The sequence below is a fragment of the Pseudorca crassidens genome, chromosome 2, assembly GCF_039906515.1.
Source record: "Pseudorca crassidens isolate mPseCra1 chromosome 2, mPseCra1.hap1, whole genome shotgun sequence".
NCBI lineage: Eukaryota > Metazoa > Chordata > Mammalia > Artiodactyla > Delphinidae > Pseudorca > Pseudorca crassidens.
Window position 1 is genome coordinate 107,645,478 of NC_090297.1, and position 18,298 is coordinate 107,663,775.

General features: G+C 36.5%; 1 protein-coding gene across 5 annotated transcripts in view; it reads left to right on the top strand.

The window, feature by feature from the left end:
• VPS45 (vacuolar protein sorting 45 homolog) overlaps nucleotides 1-18,298 on the top strand; it is a 67,440-nt gene that overhangs the window by 17,873 nt on the left and 31,269 nt on the right. For all 5 annotated transcript variants that reach the window (XM_067727613.1, XM_067727614.1, XM_067727612.1 and 2 more), the window contains exons 9-13: nucleotides 306-419; nucleotides 836-1,003; nucleotides 9,861-10,019; nucleotides 10,224-10,331; nucleotides 11,133-11,254. In XM_067727613.1, coding sequence (XP_067583714.1) covers nucleotides 306-419; nucleotides 836-1,003; nucleotides 9,861-10,019; nucleotides 10,224-10,331; nucleotides 11,133-11,254 — 671 coding nt within the window. The remainder of the gene's footprint in view (nucleotides 1-305; nucleotides 420-835; nucleotides 1,004-9,860; nucleotides 10,020-10,223; nucleotides 10,332-11,132; nucleotides 11,255-18,298) is intronic.

An 18,298-nucleotide genomic window follows, 5' to 3' on the forward strand; every position in this document is an offset into this window, starting at 1 on the left:
TCAAGGGAAGGCAGACTTTTTTCTGACCCTTTAACAATATTTTTTTTCACAGTAATCACATACTTAGTTTTGTACTTTTAAAATTAGAACCCAATTTATTTACTTCCCTCCTGTCCTTAGCCCTTTGTGAAAATGGTAATGGTATTCATCACCAGTGTCCTGGCCAATATCCAGATTTGGTAATGATAATGAAATTTTCTTGCCCTTCAGTTCTCACTGTATTCAGTGTTCTTTTTTACTTCTTTTAAATTGTCTGAAAGTCAGACTTGTTGATAGAACTGTGTTTCCAACTTCCTTTTTCACAGAATATGTACCTGAACTTTGCTGAGATTGGTAGCAACATAAAGAATCTCATGGAAGACTTTCAGAAGAAGAAACCAAAAGAACAGCAAAAACTAGAATCAATAGCAGACATGAAGGTAAATTGAACATGTACATGGATGATTAACATACAAGACTTTGGAACTATTCATGTAAGCAGCATTTCTGGAATATTCTGGGTCTGATTTCTGCCTTGATTCCTTTTGTTTGGTTTGAGATTATTTTCTGTAATACTTCTCTTTAGGAAAAAATATAGTGAAAACTTCATAATAAGCCATGTACTTCTTTCCATTCATCAGTCATATTTGGTCTATTTAAAGACTCAGTCTACTGACATATACTAGTTCTTCTCTTCTTAAGCATAACAAAATGCCATGTGATTGAAAGTATTAGATGCCTTAGTCTGGGCAGAAGAATAATCCCTTCCTTTTTTTTTTTTTTTTCTCCTTCTTCATATATGCCTATCCTCATCAAGAAATAACAGAACCCCTAATTGATGTTTTTCCCATGGCAGGCCTTTGTTGAGAATTACCCACAATTCAAGAAGATGTCTGGGACTGTATCAAAGCACGTGACAGTGGTTGGAGAGCTGTCTCGGTTGGTCAGTGAGCGGAATCTGCTGGAGGTTTCGGAGGTTGAGCAAGAACTGGCCTGTCAAAATGACCATTCTAGTGCTCTCCAGGTATCTATTCAATCCAATTTGATGAGCACCTACTATGTGTAAGGCACTGTGCCAGGCAGAGCAAGAGATACAAAGGCAAGTAATCCTTTTTAACCAACATGGAATTTACAGTGTAACAGGCAGTTGAGACAAGAACACAAATTAGTATTATTTAAGATAGATGTATGATAAGAGGGACAGTAGAAGAAAAATGTGCAATCTCAAAGGGTTCAGGCAATTAATTGAGTGTTTAGGAGGGCAGCCTAGTCAACTAGAAAGAATGCTAGACTAAAATCAGAAGATCTGAATTTCAGTGTTTGATTTGCCACTGCTGGCTTTGTGACCTGGAGCCGTTGGCTTAATCTGAGCCATTTTCCTCATTTGTTAAATAAGTATAATGATATTTATCTCACAGGTTGTTAGGAAGATTTTAAAGGTATAATATATTAAAATGCATTTTCTAGGTTTTTATTATTGAACATCTGCTGTTTATTCTACAAACATGTGAATGCCTGCTCCATGTTCATGGTGCTGTGAGGATCTAGCGGTACAAAAATGAATAAGATACCATCCTTTTCCTCAAAAAGTTCACATTTTAGTAGGGGAGAAAGAAATTTAAACCAGGAATTATAATATATGCAATAAGTGCTATACGAGAGGTATTACAAAGGGATATGGGAATACAAAGGAAGGACAACTGTTTTCCCTAAGGATGAATCTTCTTAGAGCTTCTTAGAGACAATGACATTAGGTCTGGTTCTGGACAAGTAATTAAGTAGAAGTGCACCAACCAGAGAAAAGGAAGGAAATTCTCAGCAGAGGGAATGCAGGCATGGAGATGCGAAAAAAAAATATTTTTTTTTTAAGGGAACAGAGACTAATTCAATGTAGCCAGTGCTGAATATAAGATGAGGAGTGGTCTTAGATAAGCCAGAAGGACAGATTGAGGCCTGGTTATGGCCATTGAAAGGAGGTTGGGCTTTAATCTTAAAATGATGAGAGCTATCAGAAGATTTTAGAAAAAAGTGACATAATCAAACCCTAGCCTCATGAAATTTACAGTATAAGTTGAAGAGACAAAACTAAAGCATGAGTAACAATTAGTCAGTGTTTCAAGTTAATATTTAATTAAGTCAAAATTGTGGTACTGACTATAATTAAAGATTTGAGGTTATTAGGGACAGTTTCTTAGAGAAGGTGATATTAAGATGGACCATAAATAATGAATAGAATCTGGAGGAGGATTTCAGCAAAGAAAAGATGCAGAACTATGCAGAAAATAATAAACAGCATGACCTGTTGAGAGTGGGTGTGCAAGAGACATAGGAGATAAAATTGAATTGGTAAACAGGAACTAGTTTATGAAAACACTTGTAAGGGGGATTTGTACTTGCTGAGATAGGCAAAGAGATCCAGTGTAGAGTCTTACTTAAAAGTTGATATGATGAAAGCAGTATTTAAGGAAATTTAATCTAGTAAGGATGCTTTGGAGATGAAAAAAATTCAAGTCAGAGAGGCTAGAAGACTCATAGTGGTAGTAGTAAAAATGTACAGAAGGGCAAATATGAAAGACATTTCAAAGGGAGAAAATAACTATTTAGTGACAGATTAGATATAAGGATAACAAGGCAGAACAAATCAGAGATAATTCCAAAATTCCTGAGAAGTGGCAAAACGTGGTATCACTGAGAGTAAGTAACTTGGGAATGAGAGTCCTTTGGGAAATAGCTGTTTCTAAGCCACTTATTATAAGAAGCACATTTCCTTATTAATAGGACCCTATATTCTAAAACTTAGTCTCTTTCTGTCCCTGCTGCAATTTTGCTTTATAAAATAAAGCCAGCATGATATAATGGAAACAACACAGACTATCCTGGCTTATGTCCTATCTCTATGTATCAAAGCTTCTCTGGGAAAATTACTTATTTTGCCCAAGCCTCAGGTATAATGATTTCAAACTTTTAGGTTGTTATCAGAATTTAATGAGATATAAAATGCTTCGCATATGGTAGGTACTTTGTAAAGGTTAGTTTCCTTCCTCTAAGTACAATTTTTTAAAGATACGGTACAATCAAAAGAAAGAAATTCACCCACCTGTGGTTGCTCTAGTTATACCAAAGTCTTCACTGTGATTTATGTTGATAGTTGTTGGGTTTTAATTTTTAAAAATGTTTATTGGGCTTCCCTGGTGGCGCAGTGGTTGAGAGTCTTCCTGCCGATGCAGGAGACACGGGTTCGTGCCCCGGTCCGGGAAGATCCCACATGCCGTGGAGCAGCTGGGCCCGTGAGCCATGGCCGCTGAGCCTGCGCGTCCGGAGTCTGTGCTCCGCAACGGGAGAGGCCATGACAGTGAGAGGCCCGCGTACCGCAAAAAAGAAAAAGAAAAATTAAAAAAAAAAAAGTTTATCAAGAGTTCCTCTGAAAACACCATCATTTTGAAAATCATAAAGATGCTATTGGCTTTATATTTATGAAATGTACTTCTGTCAACACTTAATTTTATCTCTGTGTTCTTAAATCTTCACAAAGAACTTTTAGGCTGACTTTATATTTTTAGTTGTATTAAATATGAATTTTTTTAATCTATTTTTTTATTGAAGTATAGTTGATTTACACTGTTGTATTAATTTCTGCTGTACAGCAAAGTGATTCAGTTATACATATATCAACATTGTTTTATATTCTTTATATCATTGTTATGATATACCATTATGGTTTATCATAAATTCTAATTCTTAAATAGACAATATAAGTACTTGATGAAAGAGATACATAGTAAAAACTGAGTCTGTTAGTTTCACTTGCATTCTTACAGTTATTCAGTGTGTGTGCAAGCCTCTATGAGTGTGTATATTTCCTTCTCTCTCTTTTTAAAATTCAGATGATACCATACTGTACACATAGCTCTGCATTTTGCTTTTTCACTTAACTGTGTATCTCAGAGATTGTTCCAGACCAGAACCTAAACACTCATTCTGTTAAATCACTAAATAGTATTCCTTTGTAAAGATACATCACAATCTACTTAACTTGGCCAACTTACTTTAAACAACACTATTAATAAGAGTTTATAGTTGGTTTGTGGGCCTAATAGAAGCATTCCTATGAAAACTTTTTATTTTTCTCAATAAAGTGATTTTTTCTCTCTTATTAAGTAAAAACAGAATTGTGTCCTGTAACTAAATTTAAATTTCCTTATGTTTCTTTATCATTTTATTTTTCCCTTTAAAACAATAGAACCAAACTTAATCACTAGCCAATTTTAGTATCTTTATTTGTATCTCACCATATGGAAAGCAGTTAGAAAAGGCTACTGTAATTCCTTGCCTGAAATCTTATTTTTTGTTCATTTTAAAAGAAAAACAGATACTTTAAAATATGAATTCCATTTGTGATCCACTTTATATTTTTAAAAATGATCTTTTGAAGGTTTTCTTGCCCAGGGTATTAGGGTTTTACAGTGAGCAGTTGATTTGGACTCCCCCATCATAAAGGATTTCTTTGACAACATGATAGAAATAGTCAATAAAGAGAACTTTTAATAATGAGTAGGTGCCATGGCCCTGACCCCTAGATGGGTTACAGCATTCCTTGGCTTGACCTTAGGTGATAATAAGCGATGAATTGACTTTTGAGTAAAGATGAGGTTTGCTTTATTGAATAGTAGCTGTATCATGGTGAGGCAAAAAAAGCTCATACATTGCTAAAATTTAACCTATAAATTGCTGCCACTTCTAACCAGTTACCCTACAGGGTAACAAAAAATTTGATTCAGAAGAATTTCACTAGAACCAAACTGCAGTGTACTATCATTGAGACATATGCATAGCCTTGGAAAAGACTCCTTTGATTAGTAAGGAAGATTTTTTTTCATACCATAAAGAGAAAAATCTTCAGAAAGTAAATAATTTCTCCCCCTTTTTTTGTCATATTACAGCTTTTCATTTGGAAGGAGGATCTAGTCTTTTTATATCCTTCTTTCCTGACCTTGAGTAAAAGATCTCAAATCATCCCATTAATAACACGTAGTAAGGACAACAAATATTCATTAGAGAAATGAAGATAAAGAGTTCTGTTTGAAGCAGTATAGAATAGTGGCTGATAGCTTGAATCTTTGATGGCTTGGGTTTGAAAATGATGCTTAACCACTCCAAGTCTTAGTCTCTTTGTCTGTAAAATAGGGGGAAATATCAGTACTTACTTCAAAGATTTTTGTGAGGGTGTAATGAGCTAATACATGTAAAACACTTAATACAGTACCTGCTACTTACAACATTCAATGAATATTAACTATCGCTATTTTCAGTATTATTGTTTGATGGTACATTCTCTTTTCTTTATGGCATCCGAGACATGTTTTTTAATTCACTCATGATCTTGGAACTCTCCCTGATTTTAGAAGGGTTTTTTTGCTTCTCGTTAAAATTGTAAGAAAATTGTTTTGGACACATTGAGCTGACAATTTTACTTTTACCAACTAAGAGTAAAAATGATCCTTTTCTCTCTCAAAACTATCATTTGACTAGTATTTCAGAAACAGTGGTGACCAGCAGAAGACCTACACTAAAGCTAAATTTGACCAGTCATTAAGTAAAAGAATACTGACTCATGTATTTACCAGTTAGTGGAATTGGGTCCTGCCTACTTTCTATCATTTTTCCTAGATAAGCTCTTTATAGTCCCATAACACTGTTCTCTCAAACGGTTAGATTAGACTCATTATTTAATCATATCAGCATGTGAAGACTTCTACCAATTTCATCTTACTGTTCTAATCTGTTGGCTTATAATGCTATTCATTGAGTGTTTTACTACATTACTGTGATAGTTGATAACAAGGTACAGATCCTGTTCTTTAGGTTAAATTAAAGCAAAAAAAATGGGGACTATCTTTAATTGCAGACTTCAACTGTAATTTGTACAATGGTTTAAAGTATAGGCATGTCATTACGAAAGTTTTTTCTTGTACTGCTATATCATAGTTTTGGTAGAAGAAAACAGAAAAGTATAAAAGTAGTCAGCCCAAAATAATGGAAGAATCTCTAAATATCAGAAGAGAAGAATGTTTTTTAATCAATGTCTTTTGAATGAACATTAGCTCCTTTTTGACACTTGACCTTCAAAGATAGTGTTTTTGCATTTCTTCTCTTATTCCTTCATTGGGCCTACACTAATGTTAGAATTCAGTGGAAGATTTTTGAATCCCATCTTCTTCTTCTTCTTTTTTTTTTTTTTTTTTTTGCAGTACGCGGGCCTCTCACTGTTGTGGCCTCTCCCACTGCGGAGCGCAGGCTCCGGACGTGCAGGTTCAGCGGCGATGGCTCACAGGCCCAGCCGCTTTGCGGCATGTGGGATCCTCCTGGACCGGGGCACAAACCCGCGTCCCCTGCATCGGCAGGTGGGCTGTCAACCACTGCGCCACCAGGGAAGCCCAAATCCCATCTTCTTAAGTGGACAATAGTTTTCTGTTTCACTCTTTATTCAGCCATTGTTATTATGTAGCAGTATACTTTTCTCCCTTGATTATCTCAAGGTTTATGGGAAATTTAATAAGAAAAGAGATACCAAAAAGTTCATTATATAATTCAGTCATATTTCCAACATATAAATACCACTGTGTAACACATACCTCCTATGTAATTAAAGTCTTTCAGATTCTTTTTCTCCTCTTCTCTGGTTAGTACCCTGGAATCTCAATATAATGTATGTCACTGTCAGTCAAGTTGATGAGTCAAGTAGCCATGAGGGAAATAGTTCAAAATTAAGTCAAAGGATAACATGGGATCCAGGCAGACAAAAAGGCCCTGCTTCTTCAAGGACTTATATAGCTGAAAAAGAAGAAAGAATTCAGCTTGTATCTACAGGTTTCTTTTCATGAGGGAATAGATAAGTCTAACTGGAACACTGACCTGAGCCATGGGTTGGGTCCTAAGGGCTCAAAAGTAAGCAAAGTACTCTACTCAGCGTAGTCTTTGGCCAGATCTGGGCTATTGGATCAGAAGGCCTCCCATTGAGGGAGAGCTAAGAGTCAAGCCGGGGACTCTAAATACCAGTACCAAATCTCAAGGATTAGAAGTGGATTTTTTAAATGGGAAATAGAGCCAAGAGTCAAGATTCAAGGAAAGGTAATTAGAAAGGAGCAAATAGGAAGGGTATAAACTGATTACTGCAAATAGTCTTTGACTGTCCCCATACCAGTTTTTGTGGGTTTACAGTTACTTGAGTATCTCAGATTTGCTTAGAAGTACAGGGACAGGTCAGTCAGAAATTGAGTAGATTTGAGGTAAAAAGAGAGTGACTACAAGGGCAGAAAATGAAATATTGTGCCTATAAGAAAAGCGACAACAGAGATCCCAGATGGATGTTTTAAACTTATGCCAGGTTGACTGAGATACATATGAAATTGTGTATTTTTACTTGATAATTAATTTGTATCCTGAACTTTCTCCATATTATAGTAGAAATTAGTGGAACATTTAAACAAATATTCTAAATAGTCTGTATTTAGTCACTGCTGTGTGGAAACGTTACCACAAAAGGCAAAAGAGGTAAGGAAAATTTTATGACTGCAGGGTTTAAATCTGTAGAAGAGAAATTTATTCCTTTTTGATCCTGTAAGGATGATGGTAATGAAATGTTCACCTAAAAAGCAACAATAAGAATCCTACCCAGAGAACTTTGTACTTGAAAACTACCTGGGAGGTTCCCCATTTCATCATAGTCCCTCTTTAGTGTGAAGAAAAGAGTTCTTAGTCATGAGACCTGGTTGTTGTGAAGTACTAAAAAGACAATGTATGTAAATGCATCTTGTAAGTTGCAGAGTACTATACAGATGTTAGTTGTTATGTCCTCAGAATCAAGTGCCTGAAGGCTCTTACTAGTCTGTCAGCCCAACTCATTTCTTTCTCTGATTTCCATATTCCTATTAATAGCATCTCTTTCAGTCTCTCAAACTAATTCCAAAATTTAGTTTTTAAGACCTTTTATAATTGATCCCTCAGTAACCAGATGAGCTTCTCTTCACTTTGTGTCCCCTGTCCCCCATTGCACTGATTTTCAGTTTTTGGTTTTTGCATGCATATGTTTCTGTTATAATACCACATATGTGTTCCTGAAAAAGCTTCACATTCTGCAAAATCATGCACTAAAAATAAACAAAGGTTATGGGAAAATAGGGTTATAAGCAGATCACTTAAAATTTATATAACTAAAAAAGAGAAAGAAAAATCTATATAACTTTGTAATCAGAGCCGTGATAAAATAATAATCCTAATTAAAATGCTAACACAGTTAAATTTCGCTGGCATTTGCCCCTAGAAATGCACTCAGACCATCCTTTGTGGTTACTCCTAGGGCTCATGTTTTATTCTTCGACATATAAGGTCTCAAAAATATTTGCTTCTCATAGAGACTTGTGTCATCAAAATTAAAAATACGATATGGGAATATCAGTCAGTTCGGGGTTGTTTTGTTTTGCTTTTTAACACAGAAATATCTTTGCATCCTTTTCATTTGCACTTGCCCTTTCCCCACATAGCTTAACATTGTGGAAAGCACAGCAGTTCTTAAAGCTACAAAATCAGTTACTTCTAAAAAAAACACTTCTGTAGGATTTTCATCTTTTTTCCTTAACATATTGGTAAAGCTTCCTCTTTAAAGAGGAAACTTGTGCCTGATCTTTTCTAAATATTAACTTGCTGAAAAATTTACATGTAAACCAATATGCCTTCTGTGTTATTCCCATAGTTACCAATCTCGTAGAGCTAAGTGCATTAAGAAACATACTTTATAGCAGAATGGAACATACTTGTTTTATCCCCCTTTACCCCATTGTCTATGAACTCACTGAGGACAGAAACTGTCTCCAACTCATCTCTTTGTCCCCTCCAGTGCCTGGCATAGTGCCTTTTGCTTATAGAGTGATCAAAATGTATTTGGGGCTTCCCTGGTGGCGCAGTGGTTGAGAGTCCGCCTGCCGATGCAGGGAACACGGTTCGTGCCCTGGTCCGGGAGGATCCCATGTGCCGCGGGGCGGCTGGGCCCGTGAGCCATGGCCGCTAAGCCTGCGCGTCCGGAGCCTGTGCTCCGCAACGGGAGAGGCCACAGCGGTGAGAGGCCCACGTACCGCAAAAAAAAAAAAAAAAGTATTTGTTGGCTCTAATTAATTTGTTCTGCATAATAAATATAAATCTATAGTATAGGGAAGTCCCTTAATGTGAGGACTGATACAACCTAAACATGATTTTGTCTAGCTTCCTTTGCTATCAGCACCTGCCCTCTTAAGATCTTACGTATTCAGTTTAGAGATTATATGCTGTTACATAGTCATATCTCTGTAAGCCATGTTGAGACATATTGTTATATATGATGCTTCTTGGAGATTAAGCCCAGTCCTCCTATGTAAAATTCTCCCAAATTGTCTCCGTTTCACTGGTCGGTCACTGACACTAAAAAAGGCAGTAGAGTTTTACAAGTCAACTGGTCAGTTCTCTTCTGTGCTGTATTGATTGAAGTGGTAGAAATAGTGGTGGAAATAGTATGTGTTCCTTATTTCAGTGAGGAAATTGCAAGCTTTCCTACATGAGACCCTGGACCATCTCAATCAAAGGAAAGAAAAGGGGAAATAACCATAGTTTGTCTTAAAGCAATTACAGTGAGAATTTATGTCCTTATTTAATTCTTATCTTAGGCAAAAGGCATTTAATTTTCTGTAGTTGAAACAGTTGCTAAACCTATGACTTGTACATTGCCATAGTAGTGATCTTAGTCACATGTATTTTAGTCAGATGTATCACTACCATTCCATAATTATTAGAACTAAGATATTATACATCACCCAAGTGAAGGGAGGATAAATATTAGTTCTCTCTTTTTTCAGAATGTAAAGAGGCTCCTGCAGAACCCCAAAGTGACGGAGTTTGATGCTGCGCGCCTGGTGATGCTTTATGCTCTACATTATGAGCGACACAGCAGCAATAGCCTACCAGGATTAATGATGGACCTTAGGAATAAAGGTGTTTCTGAGAAGTATCGCAAGGTAACCAGATTTATATTAATCCCATCAAACAGGAACCAAATTCTAGTATTATAGCCTTAACTCTGACAAATGATGTCATACTGTTTTTATTCACAGAAATGTATAATTCTGTCCTCTCATGTTTTCATTTCCTTAATAAAGTTATTTTCTTCCTGTTCCACAAGCAATAAGAGGTTGTTTCTCTTTTTTTTTTTTTAAAAAAAGCTTGTGTCTACAGTTGTTGAATATGGTGGTAAACGGATCAGAGGAAGTGACCTCTTCAGCCCCAAAGATGCTGTGGCTATTACCAAACAGTTCCTCAAAGGATTGAAGGTATGATATCTCTATGCTTTCCTAAATGAGAAACAGTTGAAGTCCCTGAAGCTGAGAGTGAATGAATATGATCTTCAAAGTAACTTCAGGATTGCTGCTGATCCAGTACTATGTCAGTTAAATGAAATTAAAGCAGACATCCTCTTGAAAGCTTTTTCTTTAAATACTTTCTGTATTGGAACGCATCATCATTGGCCCAAATAGCTGAGAAGGGAATAATGAGATATTTCCAGGAAATACCCAAGAGTAAAAAGGCAGACAGTTCTGTTAGTCATAGCTATTTTACTCCATTTGTTTAAGATTTGTTAGGTTGTTTTTCTCTGATGGAAATTAAAGATGAAGCAAACAATTGTAGATCTTTTAAAAATACTAACCTATTTTCTTAAAATGGTCAAAAATGAGTTTTAATCTGCTAGCCTTTCTTATGTTTCCTGAAATTTTTCCATTTTCCTGAGTGTTTCTAGTCTCCTTTGCTACATAGTCCTTTTATTTGCTCTACATATCATATAATATTTCCACAAAAGGAAGGGTGTCAGTGAAGAGATAATAAAGGATTTAAGCAACTGCATTTTAAAAATTCCTTTATAATAGCTAACCTTAAATTACAGAGTTTTTTCATAAGATTAGAACATTTCTAATTGATGAAAATAATTAACTATAAAATTCTCCTAAAATTCCTGCTTGACTCTTGTCCCGTGAAATCTCTATTGAGTACATGTCCTTTTCTGATATGAGTATCATTAACTGTCATATTGCAATTTCCAAAAAAAATGACATAAGAACCATTTCCCCCTGTCTTAGGGAGTAGAAAATGTATATACTCAGCATCAGCCTTTCTTACATGAGACCCTGGACCATCTCATCAAAGGAAAGCTCAAGGAAAACCTGTATCCTTATCTAGGCCCCAGCACACTCAGAGACAGGTAAGATAACAAAGATATTAATAGTAAAAACCAGAGACACTAAGAAAATAGGAAATTTAGGGTAATGTAAAAGACTACGACAAAGGTTATATCATTCTAATCTTCCTTCCCCAGTTGTTTCAGTTCTAAGATTCTTTTGGTTTTACGTGTGTCAAAGTTAGATTTCAATTCCCCTACTAAGCCTGAAACATTGTTTCTTTTAGAATAAAGAAACAGATGTTTTGGAGAGCCCCAAATACTGTGTCCTGTCCTTTAGTCTCAGACCAGTTTACCTGTGCCGTTTAAGGTTCAGTTCCATGGCATCTAGCATTTGGAGTTTCAAACATTAAGGCTGAAAATAGATTTGCTGCTTGATTACCATCCAGAGCAGGTTGTTACTATTTTTGGTGAGGACTGGACTTTGCCAAATGTGGCCAGTATATAAACTGAGACCTAAGTGACAAAGGCCTTTTGTCACACAGGAGAAAAGGATGGCTTTCTTTTTGGGTATTAACTGAAGGAAGCAATTAATTGTCATTTTAATCCAGTGGTTTGTTAGTTTTAATAAAAACAAAAGTTGTCCAGAACAACTTACATAGGCCAACGTGAAATTTTAAATATACACAAATTCTACCTAGTTATAAATTATATTCTTGTGTATTTTTTATTGGGACCACATATTATAAAGGGCCTAATATATGTAGCTGAACCCTATTGGATAGATTAATGTGAGAATTTTTACTGTTGGTATAATTCTTATATTATTTTAGCTAATCATAATCTAAGGCTTTGGAAGAATAGTGTTTTATAAATGTAATGAATTTCTGAAAGGAGAAAAATATTTTGAGGTACATAAATAACTCTTGTATGATAAAATATATTTTTTCACGTTTTTCCTTTAAAAAAAAAAAAAACTCTGTAATTTGGTAACAGAACAGAAAGAAAAAAAGAAAAGAAATCTTTTTAAAAATCCAAGGTTGAGAAGCAGAACATCTGGGGTTAAATTCAGAGAGTATACTCATTTGGCATCAAAATTTAGAAATGTCAGCTAAGTGGTAAGAATGAAAACCAGCCCAAAGCTATTCACCTATCTGAGAGGCTTTTTGAAAAACAGTATAACTCTCTTAAATAGCCTTCTAATTAACATGATAAAAGTAAAAATATTAATTTTCTTATGAATTTCATATAAGAATTATTGAATAAGAAATTAGCCACTTATTGCTAAAGGGACATAATAGACCACCAGAAGAATATTGTGGATGATTAGTTATGAGAGCAAACCTTTCTAATTTGGGGAATTCATTTCCAAACAAAGTTCAAAATGAGGCTCTTCCAACAAAACACATTCATCAGTTGTCAGCATCTGTGGGCATTTGTCACTATTACCTAAATATATATATAGTTAATTATTCAGTTACTTCATCCTTTTATATAACAAATATTTGAATGCCTTCAGTATGTCAAGAACTGCTGGGGAAATAGAAGTGACAGGAAAGACAAGGTACCTGCCTTCAAGGAACTTACATGAAGGAGACAGACAGTAAACTAGTAAAGAAATTTGAATATAATTTGAATGAGGTAAGTGCTATTGAGGAAATAAATAGGGTAATAACCTACAAAGTAACTTTGTAGAGGTGGGGAAGGCTACTTTAGATGGAGAGAACCTCTCTGAAGAAGTGATACTTAGGATGAGCTTTGAATTACAAGAAAGAACCAATCTCATAATGATTAGGAGGAAAAGCAACACAAATAGAGGGAACACCAGAACAAAGTCCTTGAAGAAAGAGAACTTGGCAAGTTCATGGAACAGAAAGAAGTCCAGTGTGGTTGGACCATAACAAGTAAGAAAATAAGAAGTTGAGAAGATAAGTAGGGCTGGATCACATAGGGTCTTACAGGCTCTGGTAAAGAGGTTTTTAACATTTTTAAATGTCATAGGAACCCACTGAAGAGCTTTAAGCATTCAAGTGACATAAACTGAATTATGTATTAAGAGATCACCTTGTGGGGAGAATGGATTATTGAAGACAAAGTTAGAAGCAGAAAGACTACTTAGGAGGTGGCTGCAATAGTCCAGGTAAGAAATGAAAGTGCTTTGGATAAGGAACCTAGGAGAGAAGGTAGAATCAATAGACTTATTTAATGGAGTAATGGGACAAGGGTAAGGGAGAAACCAGGAATAACTCTCAGGTTGTGGGGGGAAATCAAGGGTTTTGTTGTTAAATTGCAGATGCCTGGTAGATAATCAAATGGAAATGTTCGATGCTAAATTGGGAGTCAATAAGATTTTGGTGATTTAAAGCCATGGGACTAGACTAGATCACTTAGGGGAAAAGAAGAGGACGCAGGACTAAGCACTGAATAGAAAATTGGAGTCAGCAATGGAGACTGAAGAAGAGACAGAAAGATAGGAGGAAAACCAGAAAAACTTGGTGTCATAAATATCAAGGAGTGAGTGGTTACCTGAGACCAGTCTTCTGAGACATAAAAAAGGTGAGGACAGGGCTTCCCTGGTGGCGCAGTGGTTGAGAGTCCGCCTGCCGATGCAGGGGACACGGGTTCGTGCCCCGGTCCGGGAAGATCCCACATGCCGCGGGGCGGCTGGGCCCGTGAGCCATGGCCTCTGAGCCTGCGCGTCCGGAGCCCGCCTACCACAAAAAAAAAAAAAAAAAAAAAAGGTCAGGACAGTGAAAAATCCATCAGACTATTCCCCAGGTTCAGTGAGTTTGGAAGCCAAATTAGAGAGGGTTACAAGAGATAAGACAAAATGGAGATAACAAACAGTATGTAACACTTTTTAAGAAGTTTTGCTTGAAGGGGTTAGAGAATGGGATTGTAGCTAGAAGAGATTGTAGGCTCAGGGGGATGAGAGATTCTAAAGCATACTTATAACTTGATGAGAATTATCCTAAAGAAGGAGAAATAGGTAACGCAGAAGAGAAAGGGCAAGACTTGCAGAAGTGAAGTCTTTAGGAGATCTAGAACACAAGCAGAGAAGATTTTGATAGGAGCAGAGGTACTTCTTTCACTGTAACAGCTTTTTTTTCTTTTAATTAATTTATTTATTTTTGGCTGCATTGGGTCTTCACTACTGTGCGTGGGCTTTCTCTAGTTGCGGCGAGCAGGGGCTACTCTTTGTTGTGGTGCACAGGCTTCTCAATTGCGGTGGCTTCTCTTGTTGCAGAGCACAGGCTCTAGGCGCATGGGCTTCAGTAGTTGTGGCATATGGGCTCAGTAGTTGTAGCTCATGGGCTCTAGAGCACAGGCTTGGTAGTTGTGGCGCACGAGCTTAGTTGCTCCGCAGCATGTGAGATCTTCCTGGACCAGGGTTCGAACCCATGTCCCCTGCATTGGCAGGCGGATGCTTAACCACTGCGCCACCAGGGAAGTCCCCACTGTAACAGCTTTGATGTTGAGAACGTGGGGCCATCTTGTTTGATTACTTCTATTTTCTCAGTAAAATATGACGTCAAGTTATCAGGTAAAATACAGGATAAAAAGAGAAAACATTGTGAAATTGATATCTTGTAGGCTTGTAATCAGATTTACTAGGGAAATGTAGTAGGACTTCTAGGCACGACTGAGTGCCCACTGGAGTTCTGTGGTCATTAATTTAAAATACAGCCCATGAACCTAGTTGTGTGGTTTTCTCTAGCAGCTTTTAGCTGCACTAGATTAAATGAGGAGAAGGCTGATAGCTGGGTCCAACCAGGATTTTAGGAAACAAAAAAAGAAGGAGGGTATTGGATAGTGAAAAAAATATTGTTGAATGAATTGGAGGTATCGATGAGGTCAAAGAAATATTACAGTAGCAGCATTAGCATAAGTGAATTAAAAGTTGAGGGAGTGGTTATTAGAGAAAGAGGTCTTCAATTCAAGATTTCATATTGTGGATACTTGTAATGCAAAAGTTTATGTTATAATCATGGATATTGGTGGCTGTGAGGGATGAAAGAACGAATCAGTGTGGGTGAGGAGACCAGGATGTGAGATGAGTAATCCATGTTGGTGTTAAAGTCACTGAAAATCTTGAAAGGAGCAGGAACGAAAAGGAGGACAGTAAACCAGAGCTGAAGTCTTCAGGGAATAAGAAAGTGACCAGGAACGGAGGACAGGAGAAAACAGTGCAACTATATCATAAGCTTCTAAGATAGTGGAAATTTTGAAGAAGGCAGAGAAATGGTTATGAAACCATAGTAGGGGGCACAGGGGATACCTATGCCACCTCCTGGCCCTGTTTAACAGAAAGAAGAAAGAAATTGTTAATAATGGTTACCTCTGGATACTGAGACAGTGGTTAGTTGTATACATATCTATCCTTCCCACTAGGTATTGTATTAAGTATTGTAATCTTGAAGTAAGAACTATGTTTTATTAATATTTGGGTTTTTCACAATATTTAACACAGCGCTTTGCATATAGATGTTCAATAGATATTGTCAGGTTTCTTATGTAGGCATCTGTAGTAGTTGATACGACAAGATTTACAGTTGGGAAATGTAAACTAGAGAGTAAATTTGGTTGATGTTACCAGACAATTTCGACTTTCGCAGTTTGCCCGTACAGTATTTTGGCTCTGTATTCACTTAGACCCACCCTCAGCTCTAGGCACCGTCTTCACACTGGGTTATCACATTTAAAAGAGTCATTGATTTTAGTCATCTTTATGGCTAACTTAAGTCTCATCATGATAGAACTTCTTCGTTTTTTTGTTATTGTCATATTAGAAGATAGCAAAGGAGATCTGGCAAGAACACAACTTTGCAAAACCAGGAACAGTTGTAGGGATGTTTTAGCCCTTAGCTTTAAGTTAGTGGTTAACCTGTTTGGCAGTATAGCTATATCCACAAATTGGGTTTGCTCTTTCTCGGCAGATGGGACTCCCACATATCCTATTTATCAGGCTAGAGTTTTTTTTTTCTTGCTCCAGAATTGCTTCTTACCCCTGATAAAAACAAGCAACTTAAACATTTGGTGAGAAAAGGGAGCTATCTGGTCATGCATTCCAGAATTAGTCAATTCAAAAAGGAAGTACTCTTTCACATTTATACAAATTTAGTAGAATCTTGTTGTTTTTGTTTCTATGAAAGCAGCAGTCCTTTCTCATTGGCCTTTTTTCCTACAGTCAATGCTCATATGATCTTTACTACCTGTAAGTACTAGCTTCAAAAATTTGAATTTTAGCCATAAGTGTAACAGTCCACAAAGTAGATAAAATACTGCCTCTTAAAAGTTTGTTTTTCTGCTTAACTGAATGATTAACGATTAAAGTAATGATTTCCAGAAACACTGTGTGTGAAAATTTTTTTATTTTTCTAATACAATAGGATATAAATTGGTTGGGTTCTCAAGGTGTCCTTGTATGTATATGTGTGTGTGTGTGTGTGTATATATATATATATATATATATATACACATAACAGCATGAACAGACTGGTGTTTTCTAATGTTTGCTATCTGCATTAATTAATGCTTTTGGTTGCTATGGTGAATTACAGAGCACAGGAAGATGTGTACAAAGAATTGAACTTGTGTATTCCACTTAGCTTCAACCATCATATAAAAATGATTTACTGTATGTTTTACTGTTGGCCTCATCAGAACATCTACTTTTAAAATTCACCAGGGGAACGAATTAAAAGGAAAAATGTCAGGGATGTTTTTTTAATTTTTTTTTTCACCAGTGTTCCTCCTTAAGCCAGCCTGACTAAGTAGTAGGAGGCTCAGGAAAACATTTATTAATGTTTTCATAACCAAATGTGACATAGTCATCTTTGTTAGGTACACAACTGAGTCAAGCTCTAAGAGCCTATCCCTACATGTAAGTTTTGTCGTTACACTGATATAACCTACACCCACAGTTACCACCCGTGGCATCTTCTTCCCTCTCCATCAATATGAAAATACTCTGGCACCCTGAAATTATCAGACTAAAGAATAGTGTTCTCTGGCTATGTTAGAAACCTGCTTGAATTTATTCCTTCCCAGTTCTTGCCTTTCTTTTCCATAAGAAAGATATATACTCTAGAGACAGGTGATAGGCAGAGGGCAGCTATGGAAAAGCGACATCATTTTCCAGGGTGATCCTTATTACTCCACCCAGCTGCTTTTCTTTTTTTTTTAAGATTTATTTATTATTTATTTTATTTTATTTATTTTTGGCTGCGTTGGGTCTTAGTTGCGGCACGTGGGCTCTCTCGTTGAGGCGTGCAAGCTCAGTAGTTGTGGCGCATGGGCTTAGTTGCCCTGTGGCATGCGGGGTCTTAGTTCCCTGACCAGGGGTCAAACCCGCGTCCCCTGCATTGGAAGGCGGATTCTTTACCACTGGACCAGAGAGAAGTCCCTTAGCTGCTTTTTAAATTGACTTACCAGATCAAGAGCTCAAAACAAAAGTGTTACTGTCTAATTCTTCTCATCAGTCACTGTACCCCTGTAAGGGAGAAACCTGCTTCCCTTCTTCTTAATGGAGTATTCTGTGTAATTCATGAGTATTTACTCAAGATAAGCTGCATAAAGGGTCTCAAGCTAGATTTGTCCCTCAACATCAAGAGCACTGCTTATGGAACGTTACTGTAAAAAAATACTCATTTTCTGGCAAAAAAAAAACTCATTTCAGGTTTGAGGATTTTATTGTTTCTGAATACTGTAACAGCCTTTTTTTTTTCCTCCTGTTTTCCACCTAGGCTGACCCTAGATAGTTACAACACAGACCAAACTGTTGGTAGAGTCCTCAGTCTCCTTGATGGCACGTTCTTATAACACTGGAATTTTTTTTCCCAAAGAACTCATTCTTTAATGACTATTAAACCAGTTGGGACTGCACTTCAGAAGCCATTATTATCTCAGATCATTGGTACCTCTAGAACCAATATAGTGGGAAGATTTAAAAATATATATCCTTAGAAATTTAGTGTATATTCTTGAGGGTAATACTATGGTAAAAGTTACAGGAACTCATACCAGTTTTTAAAATTACAACCAATTGTAGTTTATTTGATCTCTTTCTTATGAAATATACCCCTAAAGATCCTGACAAGAGCTGAACTTGAGTTTTAGATGTTCATA